The following is a 26,395-nucleotide window of genomic DNA, read 5'->3' as shown; positions in this document are numbered from 1 at the left end:
TACGCTTGAAATTATTCAAGTAAAAATACACATTATTGGCCTGCAGGCCATATGCTGGACCCCCTGCCTTACACTCTGATTGGGTCGGTGGTTGAACCTTCATGGATAGTGATTCAGAGTTACAGTGAAAGCATCACATTCGCTGGAGGTGACAGTTATCCACACTGAAGGTGGAAAAGTTGACGAATTTCAGAAAAATGGTTCAATGCCAGGCATTTCTGTGTGGAGTTTGCATGTTCGACCCGAGGGTCTACTATGAGCAAGGGCAGGATACATCCTGGGCAAGTCTCACACACACACACACACACACACACACACACACACACACACACACACACACACACACACACACACACACACACACACACGGGGGCATTTTCACATCACCAATTAACCTCACACCTCACATACTGTATGTTTTCGGACTGTGGGAGGATACTGGAGAACCCAGAGGAAATGCACCAATGGGGAGAACATGCAAATTCATTACAGAAAGGCCATTTTTTTCTGTGAGGCGACAGTGATAACCACTGCGCCACCGTGTGGCCTATCAAGGGTGTCAAACATAAGGAGCGAGGCCTGCAAGAGGCTGCAATCCAGGCCACAAACCCGCCAAGCAAACTTTGTAAAAGTAAAACTATATAAAGCATTGCATTTTTAACACGCATTTTTTTGTTGTTGACATTTTACTGTATTTTGCAATACCAGAATTAGTTTTGTGTTGAGATAGCACTGATTTGTTATGGTTTGGAAAAAATACAGACTTTTTCTAAATGTAGTCTGTGGAAAAGGTTATGATGGCACTATAATACACCCCTGGTCAATAATACGAGTATATTCAATTAAATATAAAAAAGTTTTAGTGTCATCAAAATTGACCAATTGAAGTAACTATATTCAAAAAGTTACTTCTCATTCCAGAAATGAGGCAAACCAAGTCAAAGAAGCAGCGAGAGGCAGTGTTGGAAAGAGTGCAGGGACCGGGGAAACAGCTGAAATCTAGCGGGATCAACTGTGTATCGTTGAGATGGTGAATATGTGGCAACACCCAGCCCGGCTGCTGGCCCCCATCGGGCGGATGCTGAAGCTGTCCCAGCGGGCGGACTGCCCAGTTTACCGGATCACCGAGCAGGCTAACCACCGAGCTAACGCTAACACGGGCTAAACGAAGCGCCCGAAGAGCCTCTCGCGCGCTCGTTTTACCTTGATGGGACACATGTGGCCGTGTCTCGGCTCACACCCGGTGTGTCCGTCCGCGTCCTCCCGGTGTGTAAATTCCCAAAATGTAGTTTTTTGCAGCGCACTTAGCTGTTATGTGTTGCTCGTTATGAGAACAGCAGCCTCCTCCTCCATCAGCATCCTCTCATCATGCCTGTTTGCATCTTCACAGACGCAGAGAAAACGCATGCAGGGGCCACAGACGAGAAGAATTATGGCTGTGATCCAGATTGTTTGTCCAGGTTTTGACCTGAGTAAGAGATGATGTCAGGTTATTGAATATGAAAGAGGAAAAGCATGTTCTCATTCTTCTTGATGGGCTGGGAGCGTCTCATTTCCATTCCTCTGCACAGTGGCGACACCTTGTGGCCAACAGTGGATATTACATCTTAACATCCAGCAGAGGGCAACAGAAAAACAAACTAGTCTTCCCAAAGGGCCACATGAAAAATAACCCTATTGAAAGTCGGGATTTGTGTTGTATTAACAATTACCTCTTGATAAAAAGCAGTTTTTAACACCTTTTTTATGAACTACTCTTACTCTGCATCAATTTGTCTCTGTCCCATTCTTTGTCTGGAAATCAGGATTACGCTTCTTTAAAATTTGCATTCAGTAAATAAATAATTTTTTCATTAACTTTATCTTTATTTTCCACCGTGAAACATCAATTTGGCAAGATAACAATTGCCAGCTCTGCTAGCCAAGGTGCTAGAACCAACCAATAATATAATAATGGCTAATGTGAAACAAATATGACAATTTAAGATGTAATAAAGTCAATAAGTCATTTTCATTTGGTTCAGGATTCCCCAGTGACAAACTGAGGGCTTGTCAAGCAGAGCTAAAGGGCTACATTGGCCTGCAGACGTGACCTACAGAAAGTTAAACTCAAAAGTGTTTGGAAAGAAGAAATATATACAGAATAAAGATATAAATATCTATACACCACAAGTATTTTTTTCAGTTGAAGTTTTACTTTTAATTGTTACAATTCCACACAAATATCTCTACTTTCCACTCCATACATTATTTGACTATATAATTCAAGGCCCTTTCCACTTACTCCATTAAAAAAAAATAAAGGCATTAGCTGGCTTAATGGAGATATTGATGTATTTGCCAACTAATTCACGGCATAAAATCCACCCAACATACCCCGAATACTAGCACAATGCAGTGCAAAAAGAGACTTTATTGAAACAATGTAAAACAGCTCTCAATGGTACAGTACCCAATTGCTTCATTTTCTTTTTTTCATAGCAACTTTATTTTTCACAACATATTCCAAACTCTTTCATAGAAAAAATATGTTTATCAACTTAATCTACAAATTACATCCCAAAAACAAAAAGAAATATCAGTGGAAATGTTAAGGCACTTGGATAACCAGGAAAGGCCACAAATAGAAATAGTTCACTCATTTGGTTCTTTAGTTAGCAGGACACAACCTCCCCCCCCTGACCCTCTGCACACAATCAACATTTGATACGGCAGCGAAGACCGAGGGTGCAGGCTGGAGATAAGACAGTCTAAAATCCACTGCGTCCTAATGCAGAAACGGACAAGTCCAGATTTGGTCCCACAAGTTCAAGGATCACAGTCTTAAAATGACATGAGGGAGTCTGAGATGCATAAATTATAAAGTGTTGAGATGAGCAGACAACAGAATTAGAGATCTGACAGTGTGGTATAAACAGGAAACACAAGACACTAAAACACTGGTTAACCAGAAGGTGGCAGCATATATTAATAAAAACTCTACACTGCAGTTTTAGTGCATCTCAACATGGAAAAAGGCAATATTAAGGAGCTTGCTTCTATAAAGTGAAATATAAGCCCTTTTTTTTTTTTTTTTTTTTTTCTCGAAACGGTTTCTCGTATGACTTTGGTTGATTTGACACTTCATAAACAAACATGGGACTGCTGGGTGAGAGCGACCTCTCTCATGGATACTGATCAGGTGGACCAGAGCTAAAACTGTACTATTAAATACAATAATAAACCCGCTCAGCTGCACTTGTCCATAAAACAAATACATCTTAGCATTGATGAAAAATGACATCAGAAATCCAACAAGTTAACTTTTCCTTATGTGTTTTGTTTTTTTTTTTTTAGAATTTACTTCTGAAGACCGTGGTTAAGAGAAGTGAGCTTAGGAGCTTTGTTCAATGCTCAAATAAGACAAAACTGATGAAGGTATGCTTTACAAAGTTACAAAAATAGTCCTCCATAATTTCACTTTGCAACCAAAATAAATAAAGACAGCGCTGGAGGACTTCTTTGTCAGCCTGCTTACATTGTTATAAACCGGCATATAGCTGTTGGTAAAGTTTTTTTTTACAGCGCTTTAGAAGAAAGATAAATCCCCCCTTCCATAGTTTCCTTCTTTGTCGAACTCCTCTGGGTGAGATTAGGACACTCGTGTTCATCTGCTGGTGTTTAAAATATCCAGAAAAGCACGGTCTTGCTTTGAAAGGTTTATTCTTGCTGTCCTTTGCTTTAATCGTTTTTTCTTTTTCTTTCACAAAACAAAAATAAAAAGGCACAAACGTGACAGCTTCTTGACAGATTCTAGAGTCAGCGGCTCTGCCCACATCCATCCAGAGATTTTGGTCTCACTTGGAACCTGAATTACATCTTTTTCAGCATGAAAAATGTGGATCTCAGCTCTCCCCACCGTATAAAGCTCCACCGAGCATCATCTAAACTGAGATCCAGTGTTTACTTTGAGGAGCTGGGCAGAGAGGCACTGGCTTGGCTTGGCTGGGGAAACAAACTGTATTTCTCTCTTTTTTTTTTTTCCTAAGCCATCCACAACTAAATGCTAGGTCTCCTCGTCCCATAGACAGAGCTGTTTCTGGGGAACGTAGTAGGTGAAGTGGTAGCCTTTGCTGCAACTCTTTATCCCACACTTGTAGGTGGAGCCTTTCCCCGTCGTGTCCCGGCTGCGGCAGTATTTGAGCAGACAGGGGTACCACTCCAGGCGCAGGCTGTATGTGCAGAGACAGGGCTGCCACAAGTCCTTAGTTGAGTGGCAGGCCTGAAAGCTGGGCACCTCCGTTGTTTGGGGCAGGACTTCGAATATGGAGCCGTCCACCCCTGCGGCACAGACAGAACAGAAGCGTCATTATCCAAGCCGCTTGCATTGAAAACTCAATCAGGCTATCACACCGATGCATGAATTACTCTCCGTCTGATTCCACTCTAATACTGTATTGAGATGCAGAGGGGACACAAAGTGGCTCAAGCACAGAGGAGATGGGGCAGTAAAAAGGGGAGCTTTGTCATGTTAAGGAGATGCTACCATGATTCCCTGCGCAGATAACGGTGCATGGTGAACCATGACCATCAACATTGTTTTCCTTATAACTAAGCTGTCAGTGGACAATCGCGCTGTCGGATGGATTCTCCTCAGCCCGGATAATTGGGACGTCATTGTCGTCAAAAACCTGGATCCCACTGAAACTGGACAAATAAGTCCTCGTATTAGTTCTAGATACAGAACTGTGCAAGAATTTTTAGGCATACGATGCTACTGTTCCTTCATCTACTGCCAGCAGTGGAATTTCTGATTTGCCTCACATTTATTCTGCAGCAGAGAAAAAAAAAATCCCAAGCACTGAGACAGTGTTCAATAAAAACTACCTTCATGGATTTAGAACAAAAACCCTGCATATGAAGAACATGATTCTGGAAGCTAGATGATTGTGCGCTTAGTTCTCAAAGATCTTTTAAAATAACATTCTTGCAGGTTCCTTAAAAACCTGTGTGCTGAGATAAACTGATGCTGCCATGAAGGGAAAAGGTGTTCACCACCAAATACTGATTTTTTTTCTTCAGCTGATTCATTGTTTATTTTCTCTCACTTAAAGCAGACTGCACAAACACCTGCTGTAGACACACCGTGCCTCAGTTTCACCAAACATTTTCAATCGAAAAGTGGAAATTTGATTTGGACTGCAAAGAGTCAAGGAAGAAGGGAAACATAAACAGCATGAGCAGTCGTTGCAGAGGCTTATCAGCTCAAAACCGAGAGGATCGTACTCGTGGAGCCATATCGCTAAAATGTCGTGGTGTAGTGGTGTAGTAGCGGTGTTCAGGGGATAGAAACAGGGGAGATAGACTCGCGTGTGTGAGATAAGAAGTGTGAGTTCAGAGATACAGCGTACAGAGACAGTTTGGAGAGCAAAGCAGGAGACACAGCATTTCAAGTAAAAAGTTGCTATATAGATATTTAAAAAAACTTTTCAAGCATTTGTTTTTCTCTTATATGTACCGTTACTTCACATATTTCCAAAACTGGCTTCTTGGTCATTCTAACCCCCGTGGACATGCAAGCGAGGAATGTCAACAGTGGAGAGACTGTGTTAAGTCCAGAGTAAGCTTGGAAAAAAAAAAAAAAACACAGACAACTCAAGACATGCGATAGGACAGCATTCAAACACTGCACGAACCACTATAGTACTATACTACCACCGAAAACCACCAGCAGAGCCATCAGGGGAATGCTGACCTTTGTCCAGCCAGTGTTTGACGTCTGCCTCTCTGGTGTAGATGGCCTCTCGGGCCTCGCTGCACATGTTGTGGATGTGTGAGCTGAGTTGCCAGGCCCGAGTCAAATTGACCGCTGCACTCATGGTCAGCTGCTCCAGCCCCCTCCGCTCCTCTGCCAAACGGATTGCTTGTGGATTTTTCTGCGGACGCAGCACAGACAACCACACAAAGCAATGATCCTCGGATTCTCTTGGCCACGTGAAGGGAAATGATTCACCCGCGCAGCCTCTGCTGTGTCATACCTGTCGGAGTCGGGCCATGGACTCACTGGGGATGATCTCATTGCGGCTGAGGCGAGAGATGAAGCACAGGGCCTGGTACTGATTCTGCCCTCTCTCGAGCTCGCCCAGGATCAGCGCCCGGAATATCTTCACATCCTGCAATAAAACCAGAGATGAGCTGTGGCATGGATAAACAGACAACTCCCACAGGACAGGGAAGTGGTGCATGAAGTGCAGTTAAAATAACCAACTGTTTATATGTGCCGTCTCGCATAGATTACAACAAACATTCGCTCTGATTGAGAACTTGATGGACCATTTATTGAGTAATTCAATATGTGGACTTCAAAGGCGTTCAATCAACTGTCTGCTCCAAATAAAGAGGAGTTTATAGCCTCTACACCCATAAGACCTCATTTGACTCTTTGTTGATACTTTTTATTGTCTGTCGGCCCTGGCAATCCCGCTCCAATCTCACTCTAGTGACTTGTACTGTCAAATTAACATTTATTTTCCTATCCCGTCACTGCTGGCAGGATTACGCATAAAACAGAACTGCTAGATCTTTTTTTTTTTTTTATATCTAAACATTTCAGAAATGACAAGAAAGTACAGAAATCTTTGTGTGCGAGTCTCCCCACCACCTCTGTATTATGACCTTCAATCACATACAAGATTTTCCAGCTCATCACACATTTGTAACATGGATTATCTGTTATCATCAAAACCACATAATAATAGTGAATACATGTCAGCTGTTGAAAGTTGAAGTTATCTTGGAGAAGAGGGAAGGAGCACTCACTCATCACACATGTAACAATTGCACACCTATAAAGTCTAAATAGATCCAAGTTTCATAGCCATAAAAAGGAATGAAATTAGGGTCTGGTTCTTGACGGGGCTAATTACGTTGCGTCGCATTAGCCTCCAATGTTCAGAATTACAAACTTAAAACCAGGTTGTAGCAGGCGATAATGTGGAGTATCAATAAATATAATTACGTCACTTTCCACAAAAATGCACAGGTCAATGAAAGGTGGAGAAAATGTTTACATGGCGTCAAAACAACATCAAAACACTGTATTCCACTGAGGTCAGCCATCTTGAAAACGAAGCTCGGGGTTCTCGAAGGTGCCTGGAGTTTACCGTTGGGATACCGACTCAAACGGGCGCGGGTCTTTTATTACTTCCACTTCTCAACTCTCAAAAAATGCATAGATTCCCAGAGTTGAATTCAAATGGAAAGCAGCGTCAGTATATCTTGCATGCAATAAAAAAGTCAGAAACATATTAGCAGGCTCTTTAATGATCGGACTGCACGAGTAGGAAAATGCCGATAATAAGAATTCACCCCCCCCCCCCCCCAAAAAAGTGTTGCTTTTGGCGAGTGTGTGCAAGATCTGGCACCAAGCGCAAGGCCATAAAGAGTTCCATTAGGAGGAATGCAAAGCATGATGGGAAACCACCACAGTGGGGAGAGCAGAACAGCAGACCTGTCCTCCTATTCATCAGACACCACCCCCCCCCCCCCCCCCCCCCCCCCCCCCTCCTTGGCTGCAGATTCAACACAGACACACAGTCCCAAACACCCCTCCTCCGCTTTTCACACACCAGTCTGAAGCAAACAGGCTGGAGAGGAGTAGCAGTTTGAGGGCTTGCACTCCCTGCAAGAGCAGCCCTGGGACAGATAAACAGCACAGCGATAACCCCATTGAGTTCTCCTTGAGCTCCTCGGTCCCCCTTCCCGCACGCATGGAAACTAAAGGGAACACGCTGGCCAGAAAGCAGCACATCCTGCCTCACAAGTGTTTACGCTCTGTAGTCCTTTATGGACTACTTTGCATGATCGCGGGGTCCCTCCTTCTAAATGACCACTTTAGCCGGAGAAAAGGGGTTCTGGCAGGCTTACAATGCAAGCATGAGTATTACACAAGACAATCATGCTATGCTGTTTAACCTTTGGAAAGAAAATCACTGAGCAAATATTGATTAAATCTCTGTGAGCGGCTCATGCTTTTAGAAAACACTGACGCAAAGAAGTGTGGAAGTATAGGCGGGAGTCGGTTGAGATGAGATACTTCAGCTGCTCTCATACCTTTGGTAATAAGAAGAAAACAGTGGGACGATTAAAGAGAGTGTCAAGATCAGAAGGAGCAGGAATGAACAGAATGAAATATAAGGAAGATAGAGATGGGCAACAGCGCTATTTGCCCTCCAGTGAAGGGAGTATGGAGGCCACAACTTCGAGACCTCCCATATTGCAGACACATGGCGCTACGATTGCGACGCCGTGCGTATGTACATGTGTGTTTAGGCAGAGAGAGAGAGAGAGCGAGAGAGAAGAGGGAAGGCATTCCTGACAGCCACATGGATTTGCCCCAGGGTTCTCTGGGTAATTACAGAGAAGCAGGGTAACTCCACCAACTCCACCGCTTTGGAAGCGAGCGTAGACGCAGAGTTCTCCTCCTCCTCCTCCTCTCGTGGCATTATGAGTCCTGATTAATGAACGTCGACTTCTGCTGCCCCTGCATTTGGATTCAGGCCAAAAGAGAGGGGCAGAGCAGCACACAGCCCTCACTGGGGCAACAACTGTTATTTACGCTGAATTCACGGCAAAGCTGGCAAAACGAAGGACCCGTTTACACGACAACATTCCACGTAACAACCGATCTTTCTTTTCAGAAAAGTCTTGTGTGGACACTGCAATGGCAGAAACATTAGAAATGATGTAGTTAGCAAAACAGGCCAGGAGGTGGCGTTGTTGGTTGTTTTTATAATGAAATCATACATCGTGTGCAGAGAACAATACACTATCAATGTTAACAACTGAAAGTACCTGACATTAGTGTGGACCGTTGAGGAACTGGTATTAGGTGTGAAGCGCAAATATAAAACTCTCAATATCGATTATAAAACTACACTATGGACTGGGAGCAATGCCACACTGGAGGACACCATGTTTGCTCCTGGTGCATACGCTGAAGAGTTATTTACTACAATGGTAGTGTGCATGCACAGTAGCGGTGTTCCCGCCGTCTCTCTGGGTGGAGTTGGAACATCGAAGAAAATTTCCGCCTTGGAGCTAGTTTCAAAAAGTGACAGTTGCAGTGATGATGAGCACCGTTGTGGTGTAAACAGACACCAAAGAACATGACGAAAGTTTTGCGTTTTTACTCTTTTGTTGTGTAAATGGGGCCTTGGTTAGATGACAAAACTCATGACCACTCAAACGCTTGCATGACAAATATGAAGATACAAGAAGGAGGTAGAGGTGTAAAGGCTCACCAAGCAAAGGTTTAGATTCACCTTTGTTTAGGAAAAAACTACAAGACACTCACTCAAAAAAATATGGCTATTGGATATTCACCGTCATAACATTTGATATCACGCTTCACACACTGGGTCATAACAAGAAAAGCATTTGTTGATCTTCTAACTCTCCAGAAAAACAAGTAAATCTCTCTGATACACCATGTGATCCACCTTGAGAGCCGGATTAAAAACTTTTGCGGATACAGTGCATTCGCACACTGGTGTCGCGTAAACGGACCCCACCAAAAAGTGAAGAAAGTTTTGCGGATACACTCGTATTCGTTGTCACATAAACGGGGCCTAAGACAACCAGAATTTGGTTTGGGGTTGAGAAGAGACAACGAATCTCTGAGCCTTTAAATTGGTAAACTTTACTATGTGTCCATGAATAGACCTTGTGGGTGAAATCTGCTTTTTTGACAAATCTTGCATTCACCCTATAAAATGGAAAAAAATAAATAATAATATAGATGATTTCATTTTTATCTTGCTAAATGAATATTGAAGTATTTCCACATTATTTTCTTGGTAAAACTACAAATATAAAAAAAGTCTGATGACAAGGACAGGCTTATTGTGATTCTGTAATGTTCAGACCAGGGGTTGACAACAGGTATAAAATGACTAAACAGCCGGCACATATTGACATGATAGCTCCTGAACATCAACAGCACAGCTGACTGAGGTATACAAGGCACATTTAATGTAACTGGCTAATGAAAATGTCACCCAAACTTGGAACACGACCCCTTTACCTTGGTTCATGTAAACATACAGAATGATTTTTTGCTAAAATACTGTTTTCAGTGACATTTCAAGACATGATAACAAATAGTTGCTGCAAGCCAGGGGAAGGAGCTTCACAGGGGTCAGTGACCCTTGTCAAGGGTCACTGAGGGCTTTACTTAGTTATGACCTGCATTGGTAAATCATGTATTTGGAGCCATTAAAGTTAGCTCTAATTAGAATTGTTCTACAAGCCATTGTCACATTTGATAGAGCACCACTGAGCCACAAAACAATGAATACAAGTACAATTTTGTTTTACAGGAGTAGCTTGTTTTCTTTCACATTCAGTTAATTCTCAACACATTAACTTCTAAATTAGACTGCAACTAATATTTTCTAAATGCATTTTGGATCATTGTACATACAGTATTTCCATAATAAGGACATGAATATCACATTTGCTTGGAGCATGAGAGCCTGGTCATATGCCCCTGGTCTAAGACTCATCATGCTAGTGCAGCTCGCCCTCCAAATAAAATTTGACTTTTTTACAAATCAAGCCATCAAGTCATCCACCTGGCCATCTTTAAAAAGGCTGAATTATATCCAGCCACGTGGCCTGAACTGAGAAACTAAGTTGGAAAAAACGAAACTATTTCTAACCAATCAGAAACAGATGGCACAACAGGCCATGCTCGTCCCATGTATGTGATTTGAGTGCGTCCACGCTGCATACATCCATAAACTCAGCAGTGACTGAGGCATGCAGATGACAGGACTGCTGCTGCCTTGCACTCTATATTCACGTCACTCAGGGCAGTAACATGTACTCTAGTTGTTGTCCATGAACTTCAAAACCTAGTCCATTTGTTGAGTCTGTTGGGCTCAAATACAAACAATGATTCTCTAAAATCACAGAGTCCACCTTTAGAAAGCCACAAACAAACCAGTGTTGGTGTCTTTGCTTTTTGAAGTGAGAACGATGAGTTTTTCAGCACTACATAAACTGCAAACTGTACCAACAATGACATCATCGCCACATCTTCATCCAGACAGAAGCTGTTGGATTCAATTGTTTGGACAAGACCAGACTCACATGTGCCTGCGTGGAAAACCAGCGCTGGCACATGTACGTACTCTCTCATTTGTGCACATTCACCGACTACAGAGTAAAAGAAAACAGAGCAGAAGAGTTAAACATGCTGTAGTGTGCTTAAAGATCAGTAGGATTACAACTGTTGTAAAGATGCAAAGCAAAAGGCAAACACTGAAGAGAGTTCATGCTGAGCGGCCTTATCAAACAACGGCCCCCCCTCTGGCAGTGGTGTTTTTAAAAGCTTGAAATTATGGTGCATTCATGCAGCTGGGAACCTGAAGAAGTCCTGTTAATGTCCCCCGGTTGGGAAGATTTACATGACAACAAGGAACAGCCAAGAAGTTCACCTCGTCAAACACTTTGCATAAATGACATTAACATTTTAATCACTTGTACAAGCCAAAACATGGATGAAATGACGCTTGTTAACTTTATTTATCAGAGTACACCATTAGGAAAATGCTGTTCTAATGTAGGTGCAGAGTTCACGGAGACCGGGAACTCTACGACGCTAAAAATAAAATAAAATGTTGAAGTGAAACACTTCATTTCCACTTTCCCAGTTCAGTGGCAGTAGTAAGAGGAACCCGTTTCTTTTTTTTTTTTTGGTAGAACTCACCTAGTTTTCAAATATAAGACTATCGATGTGCATATTAAGAGGAAGACACTCGTCTAACTCAGCACAGCATATTCACAAAGACCTGCTTAAATCTGAAAATGGAATGAAAGGCCACTTGAAGACGTACTACACAATTTATGTCAGGTATTTTCATAGACTGACATAAATGAAAGGTTTGAGGACTAAGATAAGAGAAAATCACCAGGTATGGACATTAGGAAAGAAAAGAACAACATTTCCCCTGTTTTGAAAATGATGGGCTGTAATCACAGGACCGCGCAGCCTTGAGTTTTTCCTCAACCAGAGAAGCGTAAATGTCAGCGCGGCTATAAATAATCCACACAAGTGCAGATTCCTTAACATTGATCCTGTACACCCCGGACTTGGTTCGTTTGCAGACAAACTACCAATGGCACAGCGCCAAACACAAGTCTGTATTCATGCGAGCTGACTAGTGGGTCAAACTAAGACCGGTTAAACAGGCGAGAGTGGGGGGCTCTTTCATTGGTGGTTACCTTTGGTGGGTTGGATTATTTAAGAGGTGCACAAAAGCCCATTCAGTGACTCAAAGGATGCCATTTACAGTGAACATTCTCAGCCACTGTAACCCAGCTAGCCAAACACAGCCTTTTCACAGAGTGTGTACTTCGTTTACTGGCTGTGAAAACAGGAGCTGTGTCAGGCACAACGCTGGAGCAAAAGTCAAGATATTTTTTACGAGGGTTCTGTAGCAAAGAACAGTTCAAATGCCCTCGTGAAATGGCCAGAACACTTTGTGGCAGCACATTCCCCTTCATGCAGAGCCCCCCCCCCAGGGTTACATCCATGTTGATTTGTATTTGAAAAGGTCAGCCAGCGTTACCCAACCTCTCCTAAAAGGGTCAGACAAGGGTCGATTTCAATGTGAAAGGCACAGCGTGGGTTAATTCGCGGCAGACGAATCAAGATGAAGTGTCTGCAGGAGTATCTTTGAATACAAGGATGGTAGCAAATCACTGAATTAACAAAGATCTGGTCAAACTGCGTAGGTGAATAAAAAATACAAAAAACTCAAGGCAGATTCAAAGAGCCATTAGCACAAGAACAAAAAAAATGTAGATTGATGGGCTGTCTCATCAAACAAACTACTGTTACAAGTCCATTTCACTCTTGAATACTACATGCTGTTTTGCTTGCATTCATTTCCAGCTAGTGAGTAGAATTATGCTATGCATCTCACTTATGTAGTGAACCAGGAGTTATCTGCACTACCAGTGACAAACGGACAACTCGTCCACAAAACTGCAATCCAGCACAACTCGTCCACGGATGAGATTCCAGAATTTTTTTGAGAAAGTAAATCCTGTAGTGTACTTTTACATATTATTTCTAATTTATATTTTATAAATGTTTTCATATATCTCGTATATGTCCATATATATTTAATATAGTATGAATTGCATTGTTTCTCGTGAAGAATGGTCTTCTTTGCGCACATGACTATTCATCCTAGGTCACTGAAATGTTACAAATAGTAATTATTTTAATAGTGCGTCTAAATGGGAAGCGTCTATCTGGGAAGCGTCTATCTGGGATGACACCGAAATAGGGGATTGTGTCCAAATGCTAATCATTTACCCGGAATTCCTTTCCCCATCCAAGTGGCTTCCAAGATGTCTGCAATATAATTGTCCAATTACCAGCATGTGACAGTTGTAGCACGCAGTCAAAACCACGGTAATATTGAAGAAATGACAGATATTCACAGTCTCATTGGGAAAAAACTCAGAAGCACGCAATCACAGCACATTTTTGTCCTATAACAAAAATTACATCAAAATAAATCCATTCAGTGTTGTCGTAAGATCATTAAAGTGACTACAGAGTGGCCAAATGCTCCAGCCTGACTTAGACCACTGGCTTAAAGAAGGTATGTTAACGGTAGCAGTTCACACTTGCAAGCAAATTTGGATATTCAAACACACAGCGATGAATGTGCACACACGGGCAACTACACAAACGCAAACTGAATGGCAGTAGCTGTGCCCTGTGCAGAGGGTCCTTCCTGTTTTCAAATCCCCTCTAAAACCCTGTCTGTTGATAAAGCTAATGGCTGACCCGGGGAGGACTGCTGGTCAAACATGCTCTCATGAGTCATTTGGGATCATTGTAGGTCTGTAGTGTGAATGTATTTCTTTAAATTCAACAGTCGGGCTGGACTGAACTACTGAAAAGGTATCAATAAATTACATTTTATCTTCAAACTGACACTTAGAGGCTACTTGGCATGCATGGTAAGCATCACACTGTCCTCTAATTGTACCATTTCTAAAAAACATCAACTTATCAAATAATTTTACTTTCAAGACTGCAAGCCTCTTTCAATGGCTCTACCCTTAAAAACACATGGATTTACCATAGTTGGTGTTGAGGAGGTTATTTGCCCTTGTGTGGAAGTGGAGGCAGTCAAAAAGCACAGGTGTAGGCAGGGATTAAAGATCATTTAAGGGGGGGGGGGGGGGGGGGACATACATGCACACACAAAAGGAGCAGGAGAAAAGCCACTGAGCAAAGAAATGCGTAAGCTGAGGTTAATTACAGGCACTGCAAAGGCAAGAATGTAGAGTCACATTCAGGGCTGGTCACACCTGGCTGTCCAAAGAACCGACCAATTAGTAAACAGAGGCACTGAATGGACAATCAAAACACTGGAGGCCATGGCAAGAAAAGTGCACCCTGTGGCTATTTTGCCAATAACATTGAAGGTTAACTTGCTTTTCCCACTGGAGGAATATTTGAATTTCAGAGGTACACACGAGCTCAGAAATCCCAGCCATAAAACTGCCTGAATACAACCCTGAATTTTGGAAGACATCGATTCCGCGCAAAAAATGAACACAAGCCGCAAACGAGGGAACTGTTCATCGACACAGAATCTGGATACAGTTAAGCAGGTACCCAAACTGTTTATGGAGTTTTTGCATTCAGGAAATGAGAGGGAGGTAAACAGTGAGTGCGAACAGGGAAGGAAATGAGGCAGATAGATAAGGCATAAACAATGGGGATGGCTGCAGTCCCATTCAGCCACTAGCTGTTGTTCCACATTTTTCATATCCTGTTGCAAGAGACATAAAAACAACCATTTCATGACCAGAATTAAAAAATCTTGGGATTATTCTTGTTATATGCAGTTATTTCTCACAAAAGCAAAAAGGAAGAGCCTTCTGGGCCGACTTTAAAGACGACGACTTTCACATATGCCACAGAAAAAAATTGTCTGATGGTGAATTGTTTTATTAAAAAAAAACATTTGATACAATTCATTCAAAAACGATAATATAAATCCCCTTCTCTGCTCGGCTTCTCTTTTTCTTTATAATCTTTGACAACAGAAAGTATGTTTTCTGGCAATAAAAAGCGACCGAAGACCAGTTTATTTGACAGGTTTAGTGGTGATGTAATACTTTCCCAGGTGCAGACCCTTATAGCTTTAGCTTTTACTCTGACTGAACTGTCACTGAAGTAAAACACAATAAATGAGCCAGACACTCTCCAGGCCAGGCTAACAAAAATCGTTTATCCATGACTTGGACGGAGGGGAGGCTTCAGGGTAAGAGGGATTGGCATGGTAAACTTTTTGCTATTGCTGTAACCAAATGCAATTCCTAAAACGGTGGGGTATAGTGGTAAAAGACTACTACTATGTACACCGTGAGCCACAGCTTCTGTCTCTTTGTCCATTGAAGGCTGCCCTGTCTGCTGTCCCTGATCACTGGAGAAAAATCTAATCAGACAGATGATACACTTCTCTATCTGCAGTCTGTGTCCAGGAAAGCATGCTTGAGCCTGTGGGAATGGAAAGCTTTTTCCTTCATCAGCTGCATTATAGATGAACATCTGGTCTGCTGGTGGGAGGGGGATGAAGGATAAAGACACCAACGAGGCCAATGGGGCCATGAAAGGCCAAAAGGGGAGACCATGTGGGGCCACGCCACGGCCACAAAACAATGTATTTTCTTATGATTAAGAGACAACAGAGAACAAATGGTACCCAGGAGAAAGACTGAAGTGCACAAGTTCATTTGGAAAAAAATCAAAACAAGAAACTTAAACTCTCATGCAGGAAAAGATCCACAGAGAAGAAAAACTGATACTGGAGAAGAGCAGGTTTTCTAAAATCAGTCATTACGTTTCACAACACAGTAACTCAAATCTAGAGTTTACCTTCCACACAAAAAGAACCCCAAAACAAACAGAGGAAGCAGGTAGGGATGGTGGACTTCAATGTCCCTGATTGTTAACCTTTTTCTCCCTTGGAGACCGGTCTACCAGATGGTCTCGAAGAACAGCTCCCCCTCTCAGATCGCTGATCTGACATATCATTAAAATGAGGCCAAACTCTAATGAACACATGGACTCTTACCAGCATTCAAAAAGCATCTATCTGATAGCTGGCGCCACTACAAGGGGTTCCCGAACCCCAGGCTGGGAACCACTGATGTAAGTTATTGTCATGAGCAGTTGTGTTTTTTGTTTCCAATCCTCCCAGAAAGGATTTATCAGACGGTTAACTGGAAATCACAGATGACTCATTGTAGCCTTTTACGTTTGCTTTGTGGGCGATTTACTGATAATCAGGCCAAAAATGAAGAAAACATGGGGGAAAAAAACCAACCTTTTCCTGAAACAGGTGACACTTGCCTATAAAAATTAACTTTACAAGTTTGTGCAAGTGACAAAGCAGGATGACGTTTCAAGAATGAGTAAGAGGGAAGGTGTGGCAGCCAAACGAAAGAAAAAGCAAGGTGTAAAATGTGGTTTCTGTATCGGACTTGCAACTCGTACACAGTACCTGCAAAGAAAAGTAAAATCGGAAAAGAGCTAAATAGATTGCAAGCAGGCGTTCCACTGAAGAGTGAGGGTTTGCTTAATAGTGAATACAGGCTGCAGTCTACAGCCAACTGTATTTTAATGAAGGCTCAGAGAAAAGCAGAATGAGCACCTTCCAAAAAGGTTCTTAATGTGTATGCTAAAAGAAGGTCACAGAGAAAAGCCAACCAACTTGCCATCTCCACCCAAAAGGTTCAAATCGTCGTTTGACTTGCACTCTCCAATTCATGCTTCCAGCAAGTGTATTGATGTGTGTGTCCATAAAAGCCTGTGTGCTTTGAAGACAATCACAACTCTACAGTTTGCCAACCTGAATGACTTTATCCATGGACAAAGCACAATCCAGTCTGAGAGACTGAAAAGAAGAGACTTCGGCCCTGTCCACACAAACAAAACAATCTTATTTTCTCCTGATCGTTTTTTTTTTTTTTTTTGTGTTCCATATACATGGCACCATAAAAATTACTCAAAGCGATGTAGTATATATACCAGGCCTGTAGGGTGTGCTGTAACTCTGCCAAAGAAATTCACCAAAAACAGAGAAGAAGACAGAGCATGAAAAGACGATCCTCATACTTGAGAAATCCAACATCTCTCCTTGGCATCAGTAGCTTCTGCAGCACGGTCTAGAGCATGTATTCCACCATTGTTGTTGTTGAGTGACGTTGTGGAGAGGGTCGCAGGGTTATCGGGTCGAAAGGTGGGGTGATGACATGACCGTTTTCAGCAGATGCGTGTTTTGCCGATCCACACGTCAAAGCAGAGGTGGCGTTTTAAAATTTCCCCACTCTGTAACCGGTTTTTGGGCCCCGAAAACGCTGCGCCGTGTGGATGATCGGCAAAAAATTATGCGGTTACACGAAACAGCGCTGTTGTGTGGGCGTGGCCTTAATGAAATAGCTGACTGTTAATTCACATCACACCGCCATTGTTTACAAAGTCTCGTCCCATTGAACATGATCAATATCTACGTCAGGTCTGTTCTCGGCTTCTGTTGGTTTCCTGCAACCATCAATGCAACATTTTATGGCTCCACTCAATGAGGAAATCTATTTAAACTATTCGGAAAAAGGAAATAATGAAAAGGCTTTCAAAAGATTACCATGAAGAGGAAATTTGAAAATAATTGCAAACTCTGCATGCGACTGCACTGCGATCAATTAAAAAGCAACAGCTTAAGAAGCTTATGCACCCTAAAAAATAAAGTTAAGCACCAATCCACTATTTTATCATGATGTCATGGAGCTTTCCCACCCATATTAGTAAAACAACCCACGCTGGGTTGGGTTGCTTAAATACCAACAGTTTTTCCAAATTCATCTGCTTAGTGAGTTATTGATCATTTTTCTTTAAATAAATCAAAAATAATGACACAATCCAAGAAAAATCCTTTTCAGATGTTTCCTAATAAGACATAATCTGTGTAACGGCAGATGAAGAATGCTGTGCACCCAAAGCATCTAAGGTCTAAAGTGTTGACTCAGGTGAGAGGCCAGTGAAGTCACTGACATTCCTACATAGATATTTCCCACTAGACTGACACACAGCAAAAACTGATAAGCCCCTCACAAAATCTTTTGCTTTGCAAATTGATAGTTAATACTTCAGTGGGATAAAAGATGTGTACTAAATTGGCAGTGAACCGATGACGCTACAGCAATTTTCAATTCAGAACTACAACTGCACCCGTGTTCAGATTTGTCTCCTGTTGCAAATCCATGCACAGACATTCAACACGTCATCAAGATATTAGTGAGTTGCAGACAGACTGCTACAATTTCATATCATTTAGAATCGACTCAGTTGTGAATGTTTCATCACAACAGCAAACGTGAATGACAAAAGACTAAATAGCCCATATAAAGTCCCTCTATTGTGCTGTAAAAAGTTGTGAGCCAATTCAGAAATCCACGATTGCAATTACAGACGAAGCACTGGATAATTGCCTCCCTCCCACGATGCTCTAATTTGACCGAAAACTTCATATTACACATCTTTAATGGTTTCAAGTTAACAGATAAAATCATCCACACGGGATTTACTCAACATGGAAGTGAGGTGTCACAAGCAACCTCAACCACATCATCTTTTCCATATGTCTAAATGCCTCCAGAGCAAACTCGGTTCTCCTGAAATCACTGTAGAGCCGATACTCAGCGATTCGTTGCTACTCCCTTCTCACATCCAGCAGACCCCTCCACTGCTGTCTAATGGCTATAACATGTACCATCACTTTGTTGCCACGTATTCACTCAAGAAACAGATGAAGAGGCTGCTGTCTGATGATCCTCTGAAGTCGTTAAAGGGGTACATTTTACATGAGCAGTCCCATTCAACCATTCACTCACACAATCATCCACACAGATTATTGGCAATGGCCACACAAGGTATTTCCACACCATTAGAGGCAAGTTAGGGTTCAGCGTCTTGCCAAAGATTACTTCAATACACAGACAGAAAAGATGAGGGATTGAGCCTACAACATGCCTCAGCCCCCTAACGTCTTGTGGGCTGAATAGAACCATATTTATTTATCCAACTACCTTCACATGGTCCTAAAGAGTACATCAACCTGTGCAGTACTTAATCTACCTTTGGCTGTGCAGCACTGCGATAACTCAGTGTTGAACATTCCTGTTAAAACACTTCCCTTCCCCACACGCATTCATCGGAACTGTACACTCATGGCAGCTGGAAGTGACAGCTCATCCAAGTTTCCATAAATCCTAGAGATACTGCACAAGAGCTCAATGAAAACCACATGCAGGAGGAACAAGGACCGAGCAGGAGACAGAGAGAGGGACAAAAGGAGAAAGACAGAGAGACAGGGCGGGAAGGGGGGGGGGGGGGGGGGGGGGGGGGGTGCAAGGAGGCCAGGCTTCGACTGGAACAGATAAATCAGGCAGCGGAAAAGTAAAGTGATCTGAGAGTTTCTATTGGCTTCAGTCGAATAAACAAAACCATATGTGCAGATGTATAAGGGCGTACGTCCACGATTGCGTTCATACAGAGACGGAGCAATGTTTGGTGGGTGCCTGCGCAAGCTAGAAAAGGCTCCTCAACCTCAGATCATTGTACATCTCTCTCTATTAAGAGTGTCACCAGTGATTGGGGGCGACGGCCTCTTCTCTTTCAACTCTAAATTAGCTGTTTTGGTTAGTGAACCAGACGTGCAGATCAAAAAGGTCAGACATGCCCACTTAATCCTCGTAAATCTCCCCCTTCACATCTCGCCAGCTTGTCAGCTTCTGCGTGACAGCAACCATCACAGACACATGCCTTCCTTCCTGCACCTCAGAGTATCCCTGATGCATACAGATTGTAGTATTCCTTCCAGGAATAATATTTCATATGTCTGTGATAAGTCATTGTGAAAAGTTTGAAAGTATCATCCCACCAACAAACAAAAAAAATAAATAAATGATGACAGTACTGCTGTTCAGGGTTGGACACTTGATCTGCTTGTCTACTTTTAGAAGAATGCTAAATATGGCCACTTCTGATCAGCTCTGGACTGGATCCCCAAACAGCAGGGATTTCGAGGCCATTGGGGTCTGTGGGCGTCTACATCTAAGGAGAAACAGCTGTCTTGAGTTCAGTGAAACTCATACTGTGATGGAACGAGATGAATGAAACGTCTACTTGAGAGGATGCGCAGTCACACTAAGTGCAGTAAGAGTTTAAAGCAAAGGGGGGGGGGGGGGGGGGGTTGTCTTTTAAGCTCCAGATTTGAGTCCCTGCATACTTGCCTTGGGGTAGCTGTTTAGGTTGAACCAAGAGGCCATTGTTTGTAAATGATTTCTGTCTTAAAGAACTACTGTGACTCTGGTTAGAGGTCATTAGTAAATCATAAAAGTAGAGTGAAACAAGTTAATGAAACTGTGTATAAACTGTTTACTTCAAGAATCATGCAAAAACCATTAATCACATTTTGTCTGGTGGAACTAATGAAGTGAAATTCCTCCATGGTCTAAATGAAATGAGTATTTCCCAGGGTGATGGTGGTGGGGGGGCCAGGAGAAATCTCTTGTGATTTCTACAGGAGGTACGCAAGAAAAACAAGGCTGATTTTGGCCTACTTTAATTGTGATCAAAACATATATCCCACGAGTCAATGAATACACACAGTATTGGAAAGTTGATTGATTTGTAAGAGAACTAGTTCTCATTTAATATGAAGACCTGGCTGTGATTAGTGAAATCACTGCTGTGTGATGGATCTTTGGGGGTGGGGGGTGGGGGTGGGGGTCCAAGGAGTCAACTTTGTCAGGACAAGGACTTTGGATGAAAGTTTTTCCACTCAATAATTTGAAGACCACACATCAGTTCAGTCCTCACCTGTTTGAAGTCCGCCACAAAGGTGATGAGCGTCCCATCCCCTTGCTTGAATTCAAGCGATATGGAGTCTCTCTCGCTGTCCGCCTCCAGAACCTCCTCGGTCACCAGTCCGTCGGAGAGCCGGACCCGGACCCGCAGCTCGGAGCCCAGTCCCACCGCCACCACCAGCACCAGGGCGCACAGGCGGGTCAGGATCCGAACCGAAGCCGCACAGATGCAACTGGCAAACATCCCCGACGCCGCGAAACTGAACCGGACAGAGGAAAAAACAACGAGCCGAAATCCGAAGACGTGCGCTTCATAGCCCCCAACTGTGTCCCGGGGTTCCTCCTAAAGTCTCTTCCTTCATGGTCAGTGGTTAAAAAGTTTGATCGGACACTGATCCACAGGGTGGCCGTCAGTGAAATCGGCGCTCCGCAGCCCCGGAGGATCTCACTTCAGCCCCATTGAAAGTGCGCGGCTCCGGTGTTGTTGATAAGATCATGCGCGGTTCAGTTTCCCCTCTCACACACTACGAGGATCGCACGTTGCTTCTCCTTCTGTTTTCTCTTTAATAACCCCGTCCCCTCTCTCTCTCTCCCTCCCTCTGTTCTTTCCTCCTCCTGAGATTCACGCAGCCCCGTCACTTCCTATCCGTCGGTATCCCACCGTTCTCCTGCTGGCCTCCAAACTTTCCTGACTGAGTGAGTACTAGTAGTGAGAGCAGCGGCGCTGGTAAACTCTTAAAGCCACACCACCCCCGGAAAACTCTGCCCATCCCCCTTAAGGGCCTCATGTGATCCCTCTGCTCTCCTGCTGCAACCGGGGCTAATAATAATACCCCCCCACCCCCCCAACTATTATCACAAAGGTGTTGTTAGGGATTGCTAAATCATAGCTTTGGGCATGTTGTGCTTGACATGTTGGGGGAGATGAGAGGCACAGGTAAACCCTGACTTGCAGGTGACCCATTTAAAAAAACAAAAACAATATTTTGCAGCTACAAAAAGGTAATTCTGTTTATCCTCAGCACTTTGGAAACATATTTGTTAAAGATTACAGCCTTAAAGGTGCAGTTTGTAACTTTTCTGGTGATCAATGAAAAACATCAACTGGGTCTTTACCAACATTGCGAACGGCTGTTAATTCTGTTTTTTTCTGTCAAATTAAAATCAAAATCAGGTATGTCTATCCATCCATCCATCCATCCATCCATCCATCCATGACTCCAGCCCCATCACAAGGCAAACACAAAGAGACAGACAACCACACACACTCACATTCACATTCATGCCTCGGGGCAGTTTAGAGTCACCAATTAACCCAGCATGCATGTTTTTGGACTGTGGGAGGAAACCGGAGTGCCCTGAGGAAACCAACGCACGTATGGGGAGAACATGTAAACTCCACACAGAAAAGCCCGACTGGTGCTTTAATCTGTGACCTTCTCGCTGTGAGATGAGCCCACACCTCCATTAGTAAAATTCTCTAATTAGTACCCCTCTAATCATGATTTTATTCACTTGTGGATCCTGAGAACTATTAACAACAAAATCTTTCATTGTCAAATTCCTTCCTGTGTGACACTACCACATGCGAGCGAGTCAATGTGACTTCCAGTTTCTTTTAAGTAGGGTGACCATATTTGGATTTGCAACAAAGATCAAACCCGGCCTGGCGCTGCCACACAGTAACATCACAGGTGTCAGTGAACTGTACTTAATTTAGATATGTGCTACCAATGACAAAGCAAAGAGGAAATTTGATGAGTATATTTCAAGGCCATTGAATGAAACAGCAACACATTGTAGCTTGAATGTTACCAACTATATTGAGGAGAAACTGAACATTACCACACCATCACCACCCACAGCCCAAAAGTGGCATCTTACATTTTGCACCTTAAAGGTAATAAGATAGCTTTAAGGCCTTTAACGGTTTGGTAGTGGTATTCTGCCAATTTATCTAACACAGCTTTAACTCTCACCACTACGGTGTAACTTCTAAAGACTAATGAGGAAACCCAAAATGTAGGATGATCTATTTTTATCTTAATTTTCGCCATTTTCCTCTGCGTATATTCACATGGTTCTAAAAAACAAAGGTTGCATAACACAGAGGCGGCATTTTTTCTTTGTGAGCTCACTTTCTTGTTTCCCTGTTGTTTACGCATCCATCTAATCTGGTTGACACCTTGAGAGTTGGGTGGGGGGATACCGTCTGAAATAAATCTATTAGGTAAATACTGGCTTTGATGACAACATGTTTGATTCACTGTTTTTTGTTGAAGAAAAAAAAAAAAACAGTCATCCCTTTATACTCCTCTTATGTGTTATTTTAATTTACGATGTGAGAAGGGGAGAGCTGACAAACAGATAAAAGCTGCCTATCTGCAGCAGAGATCTCAGCGCCACATGAAATGGGAGATTGTCAGTGTACGTGTGGGTGTGTGTGTTGCAAAATCAAAGGTGGTGTCCTTACGCTAAAAACCACCTGAGTGAGGTTGGTTATCTCCATTGGATTAGTCACCGCATTCTGGGTGGGCCGAGCTGCTGGTTGGTGACCCCGAGTGTGGCAGCACTCTTCCGTTACTGGGACCAAGAGGTGGTCGCTCCAGTGAAGGGGGAAAACAAACAGAGAGGCCATAAAGCAGAGTAAACAGTGATTGTTAGGTGGGCCTGGCAAACCACGCTGGACTTTGATAGACTAAAGTAGAGGTCAGGCAAACACACCACTTTGTGGGGGGGGGGGGTTCTCAAGCATTCTCCTGCGACGTCTCAGTTTGGGCATTCACAGATGAAAACTAAGGTTGGTGGTAGATTTAAAAATGGAAAAGTTTGATATCTTATTCAAACTTGGCAGTTTGTGTACTTTTGTGCTGTGGGTAGAGATGCAAGTTCATCTGGGCCCCGTGGGGGCAATTTTAGTGTCTTCTTTGAAATCATTTGCTCAAATATTGAACTTGGTTCGGTCTGAATTTCCATTTTGTAACCACACACACACACACACACACACACACACACACACACACACACACACACACACACACACACACACACACACACACACACACACACACACACACACACACACACACACACACACACACACACACACACACACACAGCAGTCCAAAGTACACAGGATCTATGAGGCTCTTAGAGATTTGGCTACGGTGTGCAGAAGGTGTTTATGTTTAACTAGCAACCGCGCTGTGCTGTGGAAATTACGGATGTACGCATCACTGTATGGTTAACTATATCAGTGTTTTAACTCCCTGGCTTTATGACAATAAACCAGAGCAAAGATCATTCCGAACCCAGAGTAATAACATCTCTCGGTCTACATATTTTGACCTTTGTAATATCAAGCACATCGTCCACGCTCTGGTCACCTCCCATCTGAACTATTCCCTTCTCTCCCACTCCATTTAATCCACAACCTTCAACTGGTTCAAAATGCTGATGCTCAAATTATCAACAACACAAAATCTGTCCATCATTTAAGATCTGTCATCCACAAACTTCTATTTACATCCGTCAAGGATGTAATAAAATCATTGGCATATATTTGCATGCCCATATGTCTGTTTTTTTTCTTTCTGCATCCAGGTCAACCTTTGGCGGACGTCAGAAATCTCTCATTACTCTTGTTGAACGATACATCCACATCAAAATTCTACTTCTCACATTCATCCATAACCTCACTCTTCTATACCTAACTCCATCAGAAAGCTGAATCTTAAGCCAAATGCTGGTGCCAAAGTCCTGACAAATACCAAGAGACTGCAGCAAATTATACCAGTGCTTTAGTTATTGCACTGGTTGTAGGAGTCTACAAAGCATTACATTCTCCTGGGCCTAAATACATCTTTGATTCACTCGTACGTTATGAAGTACTTGTCCCCTCAGATCATCTGGAACAGGTTTTTCTTTTTTTTTCCCCGGTCAAAATCAAGCAAGATGAAGCAATCATTAGTTTCTCTGCTAAACACTTGCAGAACAAATTGCCAGCATATTTCTAACCAATGGTTCTGAGCTTCTTAATGACTTAGTAACTGAAAATGTCAAAACTTTCTTTAATTTGTGACTCATTAAGTGTGTTTTATATGGACTAAAAGGATTTTGAATCATGGCACAACATTGTATGCAACTGCTTGGTTCAACAGCGCAACAATATGATTGGACAAAACACGTACTATAGTACCAATAAAGCAGATGTGAAATACATTGTCATGATTTTCAACTGATTCTAAAGATCCTGCTCAAGCATCCACCCATCTTAAAGTTTAACCCGACTATTCCTTCATCTTTTATGTAACTGTCATCGAGTTGATATTGCTCGTTTAAAAGAACTCTGATAAACGGTTCATGTTATTGTAGAGCAGACATTGCTTTATTACAACATTATTCTTACCTTTGCATCCTAATTGTTCCAACCCCTCAAATCTAATGAAATATTCTCCAGATTGTTCCAACTGAGTCACTGTTTGCATTCCGCAGAGAAGTCTGTGAAATAGACACCGCGGTCTTGTCTTGCCGGTGTCCCGAGGACTCCCCATATGTTTGCACTCTCATTCTGACAACACAGCTGCAGAATCTCATTATCTCGAAATGCACAATCTTGACAGCCTCCTGCAGTTGTGAAATAAGAAAAACATGCTGTATCTCGGCCTCTGTGACAAGCGATGGGTGCTGATAGGAAAATGTAGACAAACAGAAATAAACATGTTGTGTCTTTCGAGCATTTGATCTGGTCAGTATCCGTTTCGATGATCTTGAAGAGGGGAGCGATAGGCTAAGATTTTTCTACAAAACAGCAAGCTGCAGTAAAAATGACAGAAAACAAAACACAGTAAAATATTTCACCTGATAATGCCTTTCCCATGTCGCTAAATCACGTAAATTAAAAACCTTAAACTGTATCAACTTTTTGCTTTTACTTCTTTCAGCTGCATAATATGGCTATGATATAACCCTCAAATGTTGCAGCTACACCATTACACTTCCCCCTTTTTCTTGAAATGTGAAATATTTCCACCCTTTGATGCAGCACAATTGTGCTTATTTGTAAGGGATTCGACTTTGAATGCAGCCGGGGCGCTAATGCTGCATTCCAGTCCCAAGTGTGTGTGTGTGTGTGTGTGTGTGTGTGTGTGTGTGTGTGTGTGTGTGTGTGTGTGTGTGTGTGTGTGTGTGTGTGTGTGTGTGTGTGTGTGTGTGTGTGTGTGTGTGTGTGTGTGTGTGTGTGTGTGTGTGTGTGTGTGCGTGTGTTTACATGCATGCACGTGCGTGGACTTGCACCAAGTTAGCTTAAAACGGTTGACGAGGGATTTGTGTGCCACCCAGATAGAGCTTTTCACCAAAACAACAATTTTTAGCCATTAGACTGAGCAAAAAAAAAAAAAAAAAGAGGAGGAAAACTGCAACAAATCTGATCTGTCGCAGTTCAAACAAA

The 26,395-nt window shown here is 42.7% G+C and overlaps 1 protein-coding gene across 1 annotated transcript; it reads right to left on the bottom strand.

The window, feature by feature from the left end:
• Window positions 1–3,006: 3,006 nt before the first annotated feature.
• oafa (OAF homolog a) lies at window positions 3,007–21,666 on the bottom strand. The gene is made up of 4 exons (XM_080459278.1): window positions 20,960–21,666; window positions 6,018–6,152; window positions 5,735–5,915; window positions 3,007–4,320 (listed from the first exon to the last, which is right to left on the bottom strand). The coding sequence occupies exons 1-4, from the start codon at window positions 21,188–21,190 to the stop codon at window positions 4,046–4,048; spliced, it is 822 nt and encodes a 273-aa protein (XP_080315404.1). The 5' UTR covers window positions 21,191–21,666; the 3' UTR covers window positions 3,007–4,045.
• Window positions 21,667–26,395: the final 4,729 nt, after the last annotated feature.

Source organism: Lipophrys pholis, assembly GCF_963383615.2.
Source record: "Lipophrys pholis genome assembly, chromosome: 3".
In the NCBI taxonomy this organism is placed as follows: Eukaryota; Metazoa; Chordata; class Actinopteri; order Blenniiformes; family Blenniidae; genus Lipophrys; species Lipophrys pholis.
This window is presented reverse-complemented; position numbering and strand designations above follow the sequence as displayed.